The 15,364-nt window shown below is 41.8% G+C and overlaps 1 protein-coding gene across 3 annotated transcripts in view; it reads right to left on the bottom strand.

Annotated features, from left to right (window-relative positions):
* POLD3 (DNA polymerase delta 3, accessory subunit) overlaps positions 1–15,364 on the bottom strand; it is a 95,899-nt gene that overhangs the window by 43,637 nt on the left and 36,898 nt on the right. The window contains exons 1-2 of one of the 3 annotated variants that reach the window (XM_036092182.2): positions 4,444–4,634; positions 3,070–3,125 (exon numbers count right to left, since the gene is read on the bottom strand). In XM_036092182.2, coding sequence (XP_035948075.1) covers positions 3,070–3,125; positions 4,444–4,503 — 116 coding nt within the window. In that variant the 5' untranslated portion in view covers positions 4,504–4,634. Of the gene's footprint in view, positions 1–3,069; positions 3,126–4,443; positions 4,635–15,364 lie in introns of those variants that run through there. The other 2 variants (XM_036092162.2, XM_078058548.1) reach the window with 2 other exon arrangements.

Below are 15,364 nucleotides of genomic sequence, written 5' to 3'. Positions count from 1 at the left end.
ATGATCAGGCCCCTGCCATTGAGGCTTCCCAGCTGAAGCACCAGACATTATGGAGCAGAGATAAACCATTCTCACTGTGCCCCGCCCAAATTCCAAACCAAAAGAATCTATGAACATAATAAAATAGTTGTTTCAAGCTGCTAAATTTTGGGATAATTTGCTTCATAACAATAGTAATTGGAAAAGTGATCAACGTGATAAGCGTGTAACCCATCTTCATGGAGTTTATATTCTAGTGAAGGCGGGCAGCCCTAGAAAATGTCAGATGGTAATAATTATAAAATTCTGGATCAACTGGATATCCACATGCAAAGAAATGAAACTGGACCTTTCCTTACACCATATACAAAATGATTCCTGGAAGAAATAGTGCCTCTTTACATATTTTAGGGCTTAATTTAAAATTAGCTTGAGTTGGGGCAGCCGGGTGGCTCAGTTAAGTGTCCAGCTCTTGATTTCGGCTCAGGTCATGATCTCAGGGGTGTGGGATTTGAGCCCCGCACTGGGCTCTGCACTGGGCGTGGAGCCTGCTTGAGATACTCTCTCCCCCTCTTCCTCTGTCCCTCTCTCCACCCCTCCCTAAAAAAATAAAAAATAAAAATAAAATAAAATTGGCTTGAGCCAACACCTTTGAAAACTACAGTGTATTCTTGTGAGGTCTGAAGTATTTTTAAGATGTTAACAAGCACATGATATGTAGAAACCTTGAATATAGTGATAATTACTGTTGTAAGAGCTAAAACTACAAAACTCTTAGAATAAAACATAGAAGTAAATCTTCATGACCTTAGGTTGAGCAAAGCCTTCTTAGATAATATATACAAAGCACAAGCAACAAAAGATAAAAGAAACAGGGGCGCCTGGCTGGCTCAATAGGTAGAGCATGTGATTCTTGACCTTGGGGTTGTGAGCTCAAGCCCCACACTGGGCATAGAGCTTACTTAAAAAAGATAAAAGAAATAAATTGGGCTTCATCAACAATAAAAACTTTGGTGCTTCAAAAAGTACCATCAAGAAAGTGCAAAGACAACCCACAGAATAGGATAAAATTCTTGCAAATCATATATCTGATCACATGCTCACTTCGGCAGCACATACGTATTTGATCAGGGTCTTGTATCCATAAAGTAGTCTTTACAACTTAACAATAAGAAGACAACCCAGTGAAAAAATAGACAAAGGATCTGAACAGGTATAGATAAACAAACAGCTAATAAGCACATGAAAAGATGATCAACATCATTGGTCATTATGGAAATGCAAATCAAATCAAAACCATAATATCACTTCATACCCACTAGGAGATGGCTAAAATAAAGACAGATGATAAAGAGCTGGCAAGAATGTGGAGAAACTGGAACCCCCATACCTTACTGGTGGGATTTTAAATTAGTGCAGCCACTTTAAAAAACAGCTTGGCAGTTCCTCAAAATGTTATATATGACCCAGAAATAGGTATATATCCAAGAGAACTGAATACATATGTCCACATAAGAACTTGTATACAAATGTTCATAGTAGCATTATTCGTAATACCCAAAATGTGGAAACAACCCAAAGGTCCATCAACAGATGATGATAAATAAAATATACTATTTAAGTATGTTATGGGTTGAATTGTGTCCCTGTTCTCCCCCTCTTCCGCCCCACAAAAAGGTATGTTGAAGTCCTAACCACCAGTGCCTCAGAGTGTGACCTTCCTTGGAAAGAGGATCTTTGCAGACGTAATTAGTTAAGATGAGGTCATACTGGAGTAGGGTGGGCTCCTAATCCAATATGACTGGTATCCTTATATGATAGCCAGGTAAAGATATGGCACACAGGAAGAATGCCATGTGACAAGAAACCAGACACTAGGGTTATGCAGCTATAAGCCAAAGAATGCCAAAGACTGCCAGCAAACCACCAGAATCTATATTCTATAAAAATTACAGGTAATCAAGGTAAACTACAATAAAATTACAGGCAACTTTATTTCATCCCCAGCCCTCAATATGCACCTTTAAGCCCCAACAGACTTATATAATAATAGTTATTTCATAAACATCTGTAACCATAACAATTAGGCTTATATAGGTCCATTCTGAAAGTTACCTGAAACTCTTGGGGTCGGGTCAGCACTGGCATTAGCAACAGAAATCTCAGATAGTCAAAATCAGTCCAAATTCATCCCTAGGCCAAGAGTTTCAGGTCTTGAATGTATGAACATCACAGTCAAAGCCAGATTCTAGGTCTGTCAAACAGCAGTCCACATAAAGCCAAATGAACCGATTCTAGATATCAGGAATTTTCTAAGACACATGGAACATTCCCTGACTCAAAGAAAGCTCCCATGACTCAAAGAATGGGGAAAAATCAGACCATTTTTAGGAATAAAGTGAACTAAATGGGTATTTAACTTAATATATGTGCCCTCAGCCTGTTCACCAATTCCTCCCCTTGGCACAGAGACAACATCTTTAAGAAATTCTGAAGTTAATTCAAAAGCTTGCCTTTTCCCTTTTGGCCTCAAGTTGCACTACAAGTTTCAGCAAGCAAAGGTGATACAGCAAAGTTCAAGAAGGGCAATGCTCTGTGCCATCCTGAACACTCCCTTTTTATTTTCACTTAAATAGTTCTCCCCAGTTTTATACTCTCACACAGCTTGTGTCAAACACCTGCTGACCTCATTATGAAGGTACTTCAGTAACACCCAGATGTGGGCCTAAGGAACACATATGAAAATGTAACAAAGATATAAGATAACAGGTATATAAAACCTGAGATGTAAACAGAATTGGCTAGCCCACTTAATAAATTTGAAATAACAAAGTGATGTTAACCAGAAGCCAACGCTACAAATAAATCCAGTAAATGTATCACCACACATTTGTATATAAGTCCACCTATCTCCTAAATAATAGACAAATCTAGTATACCGTAGTAAAAATAGTGTTCTTTCCTATTTTCCAAGGGAAGAAAAAATCTCTAACTTCAAGGCTATCTGTAAAGCTTAAAACAAAGCAAAACAAAAAACAAACAAAACAAACAACTCCAATGTGAGTAAAATTAGTAGTAAATTGGACTTACTGTTTGGCCTGGTTAACATGAACCCCTAGTGTATAGCTCAGCCATTTGTATGTCACCTGCAAGAAGAGGAATTGTTTTTTTAACATCAGACGATTCCAGAGTGTAGGTCAGTCCTAAGGGCTCCTAAAGATTCCCACTCTTAGATGATTATGCCTTATAAATTACAGTAGATGCCACCCTAGTTTTGCCAAGAACCATCCATCTGGGCAGGTACGACTGAGATCTTTATCTTACAAATACTAAAAAGGCTAATTAACGGGAGAGTCTAAAAAGAAAGGCTGATTATACAAAGAAAAAGCTCTCATTTTTCCTCACATTCTTTGTTTTACTAGTGCCCTTTTCACATTGTGTCCTTTTTTGTGGCCACCACTGGTAACTATTAAAATTCATCCAGAAGCTAGATTACTTTGAAGTGTATGACTCATAAACTTCTAAGAAAAGTTGCAGCCATACAAACATTAACAGGCACAGGTGGTGCAGGGGCAAGGGAATGAAAGAAGTGGATGACTACTGTATCTCCAGTTAGATGGGAATCCACTGGCATCAAGCCTTGATCTTCCGTCCATCCTTCCTTGGGCTCTCCTGTCATTTGTCACTTCCTTGTATGCTCCTCATCTCTTGAAGTCTTCCAATTCTAAATGCTGAGTTTCCAATAACTAAGACTTACACAGGTGAGGCAAAGCATTAGCAAAAGAGACTAACCTAGGTTGGAAAACTGCCTATCCCTTACTAACCACAAATAAGTAAGTTATTTGGCCCCTCTGCTTCAACTTCCTTTTTTAGGGATACTTCCACTGCCCTCTGGGTGGGTCGCTGTAAACATTAAATGTAATAATGCATATCCCAAGCTCACAGTAGGCACTCAATTATCACGGTTTGCAAAGTCCATTCACATTCATCGTCTCACTGGATCTTTCATTCCAACCCTGGGAAGCAGGTCAAGGCTATGAATACCAAACTTCCTAGAGGAGGAAACCGACTGTTGTAAGGTTAAACAAGTGGTCACCTAACCCAATTAAGGTACAATTTCCTCAACAGAAAACTTGGGACTTGAAACTCCAACCACCTTATCAGACAGGTGTAGAAACGCCTTAGAATTTTTATCTACCAGTGCCCTTCCCTCCACGCCTCTCCTTCTTGACCCCTGCTCCTTGCCAGTGCCCAGCACGCCCACCCAAGGCACGCGGACTTGCGCGCGCGCCAGAGAAATTCCCCCCGCGAGTCCTCGCTCGCCCTGGGGCACGAGACGTGGGGACTTGTCTCCCCTCGGCCAGTCCCCAACAGGCCAAGCGCAGAGGGGTCAAGGCCCCCGCCACCCTCGCCGGGCCCAGGACTCTAGTCGCATGCCCACATTCCCCAGTCCTAGATCCTCACGATCTTGTTCTGGTCCGTGACGAACTCATCTATATTTTCCAGATAAAGCTGGTCCGCCATGGTGCTGCGGAGCTACGAGCCCCGCCACCACAACCGCAGCTCCCGCCGGCGGGAAACGTCTTTCCTCTCTCCCGGGTCCCGGGTCGTTTCCCACAGCAACGGAGGCGACGCGCTACGGCGGCCGCCCGAGGGTCAAACTAGTCTCGGAGACGGCGCAGACTCAAGTAGGCGGAGCTAGTAGGTAGGAGAGGACGGAAGTGAGGAGCTAGGTTCGTGCGCGTGGTCTGGAGGGGTGTTTTTGGAACCAGTGTTTCGCTGCTACAACCTAATGATTAACCCAGGACAAAAGACCTCATCTGTAGGAGCCACAACCTTACCACCTGTAAATTGATAAAATAATCCTTGCCCTTTCATACCTTTATTCAACAAAGGTTTATCAAGTACCTAGTCCAGGTATTGGGGACACAGCAGTGAATGATAAAGACAGAAATAAACCAGTAATTTTAGTAGAGTGATGGCAGCTGGGATAAAGTGCAGCTTGTTATAATTCCTCAGAATTGAGAAATTACGGATGGTTTTCCAGAAGGGATGGGCGAAGAGAAATGTTTCAGATAGAGGCAGGGCATTTGCTGGGAAGAAAAAAAGAGTTCGTTGTAGCTAAAATGTTGGGAGAAGAGTCCACTGAAGGGAGGTGAGACGGGAGAAGGTAATTCATGCTGCACCTATGAGGTTGTGTGAAGGGGCACAAGAACTTTATTCTCAGGAAAAGGTTTCAGGTTGGGGGATTTCAACTAAAATTTCTCCTAACATCAGCTAAAGTACCCATAATAATTGATTTCAGCATAAGCCAGTGTAGTTCAGTAGGGCACCATGGTGGAAAATGGAGCAAGCTCTAGAGTTAGACCCTGGATTTGAATCCTGGTTTTGATCATTGTTGTGTGACCTTAAGTAAGTTATTTAACCACTGCAAGCCTGTTACCCTATCTATAATACAGAAATAATAATAGTACCCACTTAAAACTTTTGTTGCAACATGTACTCATTCACAACAGCAGAAGCTTACTAAGGGCCAGGCACTGTTCTGGGTGCTGGGGATATAGCCATGATTAATAATACACAAGAGCTTGCTCACAGGTAGCTTACATTCTCATAAAGATATTTGAGGGATGGTAATGGCTTAAAATAGGATAGTGGTAGTGGAAATTGAGAGAACTGAGTGACTTAGGTTTTCTTTTTAGAGTCAGCAAAACCTGCTGATGAATTAGATGAATAGAATGTAGGAAATACAGGAATGAAGGAAAATACCTAGATTTGGAATCTAAATCTTTAGGTAAATTGTGATGCATTTGACTACTGAGCTGTGGAAGCCAGAGAGAGCAGATGAGAAAATCAAAGAATTCTATTTGGCCATAGTTGTAATTGAGAAAACATATATAAAACCCTCATATCATGCATGCACACAATAAAATCAATAACAGTTGGGTTATATTACTATACACCAGGCACACTGTACTAGGTGCTTTGAGAGTGAGATGTCATTTAATTCCTATAGCAACCCTGCAAATGGACTGTGTTTGTCCATATTTTATAGACTAGATTGCTGAGGTTTAAGAGAGGAGAGATGGATTTTCCAGGCCACAGGGTTGAGTAGTAGTGCTGGGAATGGAATTCAAGTTTCTTGTCATTGTTCCACAGGGATGGGAAGTAAGTCAAGATAATTGGCCAAAGAATCTTGACACTACCCCCCCACCAAAGGGAGCAGATGATAATAGTGTATAGGATACCTGCCCCAACATGGCCCCAGATATACCAATATTAAAAAGTTGCATGACTTTTAGAAGCCAGATTAGAAGTTAACCTAGGGAGGCCTACCCAGCTTGAACATTCCTACCTCAGGGGAGAGGAGCTGAATGGAACACATGTGGGCTTTAGAAATCTATTTTTCTTTTAAAAAGCAAGCAAACAAACAAAAACCTGGGCTTGAATCCCAGCTTTACCACTTCCTAGCTGTGTGGCCTTAGGCAAATCACTTAACTTCTCCAGTCCTCCATTTCATGAGCTTTAAAAGAAGGGACAATAAAACACAGTGGTATACTAATAAATGTTTAACAATCAAATGTAAAAAGCCCTGATTTGTAGTGGTTGACAGCGTCTGTGGTGTATATACTTCCATCACGGCAGATTTCAAGTTCTGATATTGATGTCACTAAACACAGAGTTAGGTAGAGACACACAATATCACACCAGTACTTCCACAATACATGTAGAATAAACAAATAACCTCAAGAGCATATATGGCAGTAAAATGTAGTAAAATAATTAGGAAGTGATGATATTTGGATATTTGTTGTCTTTGTTTTTAATATGATTTAATTGTAAATTTATATAATTTAATTTTTAGCAACGGCTGTCGTGAAGAATTAATAAAAGGAAACCTAGTTTGGAATAGACTTGGGGGGTCACTAGGGGGAGCTCTCAAGCCCTACCATTCTTTGTCAGTTGCAGACCCAACAGGGCATGTTCTGTGCCTGGGGCATTAGCAATGTAAAATTAACTCATCTTATTCCAGGCATCTGTAACATTTTCCATATTTGAAATGTAACTGGCAAATCTCCAAAAGGGAAAGGTATCACCATTTCTACTTCTACCTTAATGCTGCTGCTTAAAAAAAAAAAAAAAAAAAAAAGGACAATTCAGTCCCTGTTCCTTAAAGATGAAGCTTCACATCAATGTCAAAAACAAGAACAGTTCTCCAGGAATCAGAACAACCAACCAAAGTATTTCCTAAGCAAATGAGGCCAGACAAAACTTGGGGATGGTAGTGTCAGCTGATCCAGAAGTAGGAGCCATAGGATCAAGATTCTTCACCTTCATGCTTCAAAAGACGTTGATGTTAGAAATAGAAGACTGACCCTCCTATTTCCTCCTTTTCATTCCCACTTCATCCCAGAAATGATTGGCATCAGAAAATCTAATGATTGTGACAGGTTATCAGATGGGAAATCTAGACTGGACCCAATATGGGGGAGAAAATGAGGAGTGGTCAACCTATATGCAGGCAGAACCCCCAGACTGAGAGTAGGGGAAAGAGGCCAAGCCTCTGACCAGGAAAGCGGGCCTGTGGGAGCAGCTCAGGAGCCCTACCCAGCTAGCTGGGATACAGGGCTGCCACAAGTCTCTGGGGGATAGTATTTCAGGAAGGAGAACAGGTCAGAAGGAATCCAAGACTAAGAATTATGATTTAGGGGCCACATAACTGTCCATGGGTCATTCCAGAGTCCTGGAGACCCAGAACTTATTAACACCAAGGTATTTAGCATTAGATCATTCATCAAGTATTATTCAAGGCCTCCTGTCTATTGGGCCCTGTGTGACTGTTGGGAACACAGCATGGTCTTCATCTCTGGGAGTTTAGTCTGTGGGGAGTAAACAGCTGCCCTGTGAGGGAAGCACAGGTTGCCAGGGAAACCTGGCAAAGGCAACTAACTCAACCTGGGGATCAGAAGAAATGTGGGGAAAACTGGATTTAGGTATCCAGGACTAGATGGCATATATCCTTTCACTTTAGGTGAAATATATAACAAATGAATCGGAGTGCTGTCATTGTTACAGCTTCTAACATGCACAACAATCTGATATAAAAAGAGCTATTTTATGAGAACATGTGGTACCTTGTGCAGACTGTCTTGTGGAATGTACAGCTATCAAGGCCAGGACACATCAACCTTCTTGACAGCTGGGGAGGCAAGAGCCCAGGGAAGGCTAAAATAACATGCTGTTCTAACACACCTTATCAGTTCTATAAAAGTCAATGTAAAACCCCTCAGTTACCAAAACAAAGTGGGTGAGCCAAGAGGGCACTCAGACACTGGTTCCCCTGTTTCCCACCCACTGCCACCCCACCACACACACACACCCCCAGCCCACGCTTGCACCTCAGCCTGTTTATTTCTCAGCTCAATCACCAAAAGGTTCACGTCGCTACCTTTGTTGCCTCAGTCACACAGAAAAAGAGCAGGAAGATCCCCTCCACACACTCCCATCTTGCAATTGCTTTGTATATTATTTTCCTTTCCCCATCCCCTTGGGGGCTGGAAGGGTGCTTTGGAGGAGTGTGTGTCCATATTTTTGCTGTAAACATCTTTGCTGCAAGCATTTTGGCCACATAAAAAGGCAATTTTGCCATAAAAGATAAAATCACGAAAAATAAAAGAGGGACATTCATTAAAAAGGACATAATTAAAAATGAATAACAAAATTAAAAAGACCTTATGGCAAAATACGAAATATTTGAATACAATCAAAATGTATAGTGTAGATTCATGTCAGTACTGCGTAAATAACTTATTTTATTTTGTGGATTATACGTAAGCATTTGTCTTCAAAGTCTTTCATTCACAGTATTATACTTTTTTTTTTTTTTGCTTGTTGATTCATCTCACTGGACATCAAACATTTTTTGCTAAAATTTCTTCCTTCATGAAGAGAAGTATCCGTTTCCAAAGAGTAGGATGCGTATCTGTAATTGAACTTTGTATGGCCGTTGTGAAAGCCTTCTACACTGTTGTTTGTTCTTGGCATATTGCCACATGTCCATTGATAGACATTACAAAATTCTATGGGAAATGTGGGTTCAAACCCCTGTGCCACTGTATAGACCATTATGAGGGCTAAGATTCATTTAATGTGAAAATGGGAGTACTGCATTAATGGAGAAATGAAACCAAATTCAACCAGTGGATGAAACCAACAAACTGTCAAAACAACCAACTAGTTACTTTTTTCTTTTGTGGCAATATTGCCTTACAGCCAATCAGTTACGTGACAAAGATGCTTATGGCAAAATTACCTACAACCAGAGGGGTGATGGTAAAAGTGAAGATAATTAGAAATTGGTTATGGGAAGTTTTGTCCTAAGTGCATCATTTCTGAATTATTAAATTGGGGGTGGGAAGGGGGCGGTGAGGGAGGCTTGGCATTCAGGGCTAGAAAGAAACATGATCCTTCTCTAGAGACCATTGCTCTCTGGCCCCCCAGCACTGCTGGTTGGGAAGACTTCCTGAGGAAATGTCATGTGACCTCAGCTTTGGTATGGAGTAAAGGAGGGGCAAAGGCCATTCTAGACCCAGCGGCTGTGGTAGCTGCTCTCTTTGCCTCCTTGTCTCTCTCCTGGCATCACTGCTTCTCTCTCTGCGACTATTCTGTTTGGCTTTGGCTTAATCACAGTTTCTACTCCTCATGGTTTTAGTTTGAACACAGCCATAAGTTACCAGGGCTCAACCACACCACTACCTCCAGCTTTTCCCCGAATCGTTACAGATGCTCTTGACAATTCCCATTCTGTAATTCCTAAATGGTTGAGCCTGGTTTGCTCAGCTTATCTCAGGGTTTGGTCTTTTACATCTCAGGTTATCAGGGCACCTGGGTGGTTCAGTTTGTTAAGTGTCTGACTCTTGATTTTGGCTTAGGTCATGATCTCGGGGTCATGAGATTGAGCCCCACATCGGGCTCCGCGCTGGGTGTGGAGCCTGCTTAAGATTCTCCCACTGCTCCTCCCCCCCCAAACAAACAAACAAATAAATAAATCTAGCTCAGAGTATCAGTATCTTTTTCAGGATACTGAGCAGCCGTGGACAGGTTCCTCTTGGACAGGTGCTCCTTTACTTCTTCCTCAATCACTCATTGAATTCCGTCTATGAGCCCACTATATACATGAGATATAGTAGAATACAAGATGCTCAGATGCAGAGTTAGACTGGCGAGCCACAACATCTAGATGGGCCTTCAGAGGGGAGTAGATCACCCAGGGACAGAGCTGAAGGCAGAACCCTAGGGAACATCCGCAGATAAGGGACATGCAAAGAAGAAAAGGCCTGAAAAGGGAACTGAGAGAGAGGAGGAGCCCTGGGAGGGCTCAGTGTGGAAACAAAAGAAGTGAGTTTGAAGGAGGGAGTGTGCAACAGTGTCAAATGCTTCCCCGAAATGGTGTTAGGTAGGGGTTGAAAGGAAGGCATTGGATTAGGCAGTCAGGAGGCCTCTGATGATGTGGGCCCCAGGAGCAAGAGGCACAAAAGCCAGATGGCAGTGAGTTAGGAGGGAGAAAAAGTAAGAAGGAGAACTAAAGATGGAGAGTAAAGACAACTCTGGCCAATTAACTATGTGGGAATGGAGAAATGGTCGGGAGTGAGGGTGGTCATGAAACTTCACAACATATCTACCCAAGCAATAGGGGTGGGAGGTGGTAGTGGGCATTTGAAAAAAGTATGACAGGCATTCTGGGGTCTTTTCCATCTGGAATGTCCTCAGTAGGGATCCCTCAGAAACTTCAGGCCAGAATCTGAAGAAGAAGGGCATATGGTAGATCCTCAGTTCCCACAGAATGGAAATTTCTTAAAGCTCTTTCATCCTGGATTCCAAGCACCCAGAGTGGCCACAGCTGGCACAGGGTAGGCCCTTAGCAAATACGCATTGACTGGTAACTGAATGGTTGAATGAATCAATGGATGGATAAAACTGAATTAAATATTGTTCTGTTCTATAATCCCTTTTGTTGATCTACGGAATATTGTTTATAGAAGGTGTTGTCTACCTTCCCTTCCACCACTCAAACTATTACATAGTCTGTTATCACAGTGAGCATTGCTGATAAACTAACTGGGGAAATCCAGCTTCCTTCAAAGGACCAGTGATCAGAAATGACGCAGGGTTAGGGGTGCTTTTATGGACAAAAGTTAGGACCAAGCACAGGTCCTAAACAGGCTTGAGAGCTGCAGAGAGTACTGCTGCTGGACCCCAAACGGAGGCTTCATACATTCCTATATATATAAACTTCATACACAGGGTTTTATCTAGTAAATTTCATCTAATAAATACTCCGTGGATTGACTAACTTGAATTATCTTACCTTTCAATATTTTTTCCCAAGACTCTGGAGTAAAAACGAAATTAAGTGGTAAACTTCACCCAAACAAATTCTCATTTCCCCTTTCTCTGTCCATGAGGAGATGGCTCCATCGTACCTTTGATTTCTCTGTACCTGTCCAATTTCAGGACATCCTTATCATTGGTCTGTTTTTCTTAACTTGTTTTTCTGCTTATTAAGGAAATTCATGTTCATCTTCATCTTCTGCAGCCTCATCTCTGTTCCAATCTGCACCATGGTCCATCTTTAACACCAGTTCCAGGATGATATTTCTTTTTCTTTTCTTTTCTTTTCTTTTTTTGTTAGAAAGTGGGGAGGAGACAGGGAGAGGGAAAGAGAGAATCCCAAGCAGGCTCCACGCCCAGCTCAGAGCCCAGTGAGGGGCTCGATCTCACAACCCTGAGATCATGACCTGAGCGGAAATCAAGAGTTGGACGCTTAACCGACTGAGCCACCCAGGTGCCCCCAGGATGATGTTACCCCCTACTTAAAACAACAACCCAATATTAGAATGCTTCCATCACCCCCAAAAAATTCCCGTGTGCCTTCATTCCCCACTTACACAACCAATCCCTGTTCCCATCCCCAACTCCAGGTAACCACTCATCTGTTCTCTGTCTTTGTAATTTTGTCTTTTAATATAGATGGAACCTACAACGTATACTTATTTGTGTTTGGCTTCTGTTATGGGATGAATTGTGTCCCCCCCCACCAAGCCCAACCATATATTGAAGTCCTAACCCCCAGTGCCTCAGAATGTGATTGTATTTGGAGATAAGGTTTTTAAGTTAAAATGAGGTTATTGGGGTGGACCTTAATCCAATAAGACTTGTATCTGTGTAAGAAGAGTAAATTCAGACAACATACACAATTAGAGGAGAGACCAAGTGAAAACACAGGCTCAGCAGAACAGCCTCATGGAAGCAGCCATTGTTCAGACGGGTATACTACAGATGAAAAAGTTAAAGTCCCAGCTGTTTAGTGATTTTTTCCAAGCTCACACATCAGAAAATAACTGAACTTGGGACTCACACTGGGACTTCTTAACCCCCATCCAGTCTAGGATTCCTGATAGACTCCTGGGGGGAGAAGACTGGGTGCAGGGAAGGGCATTCAGTGTCCACATGGGGACAGAGTGCCTTGTGTCTGGTCTCATTATGAAGCCAAATTTGGCTGGAGTTAATGAATGACCAAATTGAAGTTTTATAAAAATTAATCTGGTAGCATAAAGTATTACTCATTGGTGGACATTGGTAGTCCCACCCCTTCATTCTGTGGATCCCATGTCTCCCCATGTCTGTTTCTTTTCTGTCCTGTTTTCTCAAATCACTTTTTTCTCATTTTCTTACCTTAGCCCTTGCCCCATTCCTAGAGCTCTGTAACAGCCTCCAACTTCCTTTGGTATCTCCTGCTCCAAGCTTTCTCCTTTCCCCACATCCTTCTCTAGCCACACTTTGGGCTCTGTGCCAGTACATCCCTGATGCTTACCAGACGACAGATTCTATTCATGGATTTTACCCAGGAGCTGGCTAGGAGGTTTCTGGGTATTGGGAAGAAAGACCTCCCTGTGCCTCAGGCACCCATCCATAAAACAAGGGGCCCAGGACAAGGCCTTCCAGATCTGACCCTTTCAGAGGGTGGTGCTCAAACCCTAATAAAGGACTGGCGGGTATGTACGGTCAGAGTCGCCGTTCCTTCTGTCATCTCCCATTAGGAGGCGCTGGTACTCCTTCTCATGGGAAGAGTAACAATGACTATAGGATCTCAACAACACTAATTAGAAAACACTATGTGGGTCAATCTTCAAATTGAATTCATTGCCTGAATTTAAAGAACAGGGGATTTTATATTAAAAATCATATTTCAGGTCTTATTTTTAATCCAAACATCTAGCTGCTATCTTCTGCCAAGGATATTTTGCCATTGGTCAAAGTACTTGTTCTGTTATTTTTCTTAAACCTTATTGTTGTAAGTGAAATATTTCTTGGCCATGTATTCAACAGAAGGAAGAAAGAGCTAGATTGAGAGGACCACAAGTTTCAGGAAAAGAGGGGGAAAGAACCAAGTTTTTGTGAAAAGGAAGTAAGCATAGTGTTGTCTGTGTTGAAAGAATACAACCTGAAATGCCATTATGAAAATAAAGCAAAATAAGAACTAAGAAGACGGGGCACCTGGGTGGCTCAGTCGTTAAGCATCTGCCTTCGGCTCAGGTCATGATCCCAGGGTCCTGGGATTGAGCCCCACATCAGGCTCCCTGCTCGGCGGGAAACCCGCTTCTCCCTCTCCCACTTCCCCTGCTTGTATTCCCTCTCTCGCTGTCTTTCTCTCTGTCAAATAAATAAAATAAAATCTTTAAAAAAAAATTAAAAAAAGAACTAAGAAGAATATGGAAAAGATGTGAGATGAAAAAGCAACAAAATGGAAGAAAGGACTAAAACATCAACAGAATTTATTCTTTTTAATGCAGATAAATGTTTCTGCTATAAACTGTAATTAAGAGGGAATAAATTATAAGTGAGTAAAATAGAACAGAATAAGTAAAACAGTAGCACCTTACAGAGGCTGTAGGCATTTGAGATTCTGTCTAATTCAATCTCTTCCCCCCAGGATGGGCTAGCTGAGGCCCAGAGACATTAGGTAAACTGTTCAAGATCACAAAGGTAGGAAGTGGCAAAGCTGGGAATAGAAATCATGTCTTTGGACTTTATATCCTCTGCTTCTTCCATATATCCTATGGCCAGAGTTTGACAAACACTTGTTGAATTGATCAAAGGAAGCATAGTATAAAGGGAAGAACTTAAATTGTGATGGGGAGTCCTAGATTCTAGTCCTAGATGTGCCAGTGACTGGCTATGTGACCTAGGCCAAGTCACTTTCTCTCTTTGGATCTCAATATCCACTTTAAAGTATAGAGAAAGCTTAAACTCGAAACTTAGAAGGTCAGTTGGGAAGTGTGTCACAGTAGCCAACAATAACCCTTTTGTCTTGGGGCTAAGAACTTGGCCCCAAGGGAAAGGAATAAAAACCTCATGGTTATAAAGAACAGAAATCAACTCTGGCTGATTTGAACAAGAAATAAATTTGTTAGGATGATCTATAGCTCATAGAGTCACCAGAAAGCCTGAAGAATCAGGCTCAAAAAATGGGCTGAAAATGAAAGCATATATCCACACAGATACTTGTACAAAAATGTTTATAGTGGTATTATTCATTATGGCCAAAAAGTAGAAAAGGCCCAAATGTCTATCAACTAATGACTGAATAAACAAGATCTGGAACACAGTGGAATATTATTCAGTCATAAAAAAGGAATGAATTACTAACACAAGATACAGCATAGATGAACCTTGAAAAAACTGTGCTAAATGAAATAAGCCAGTCACAAATGACTATAAACTATGTGGTTCCATTCATATGAAAGGAATAGGGAAATCTATAGACAGAAAGTGGATTAGCAGTTGCTCAGGGCTGAGGAGAGGGATGGGGAGGGGGAAGCAGGAGGGGTGGGAGTGATACTTAAAGAGCACGAGGTTTCTTTTAGAGATGATAAAAATGTCCTAAAATCGTCTATGGTGATAGTTGCACATATCTATGAATAATCTAGAAAATGAATTGTATATTTTAAATGGGTGAATTGTATGGTATGTGAACTGTATCTCAATAAAGGTATTAGAACAATTGGCAGAAGCAAAGGGAGTCAGGGCAGGTACAACCTCAACCTAATCTATCATGCTACAGAACCGATTCAATAAGGACACCACTGCCACTTCTACCCCTGCCCTGAACACTGGACCCAGAGGCCACCACTCACTCTACTGGGGTTGCTGCCCTGAAACCTAGATGTTGCTGCCACTGCGCCCACCACTGCCAAACTCTCCACCATCCCTGCTTCTTTGCAATACAAGCATCTTATTCTAAGTTCCAGGAGAATGTACCTGATTGATAGGGTCTAAATCATATACGCACACCCTAGCTGTAAGGGAGGGCTGGAAAGCAAAT

This window comes from Halichoerus grypus, chromosome 11, assembly GCF_964656455.1.
Source record: "Halichoerus grypus chromosome 11, mHalGry1.hap1.1, whole genome shotgun sequence".
NCBI lineage: Eukaryota > Metazoa > Chordata > Mammalia > Carnivora > Phocidae > Halichoerus > Halichoerus grypus.
Note: the sequence above shows the minus strand (reverse complement) of the source record. Positions and strands in the feature narration are given on the sequence as shown.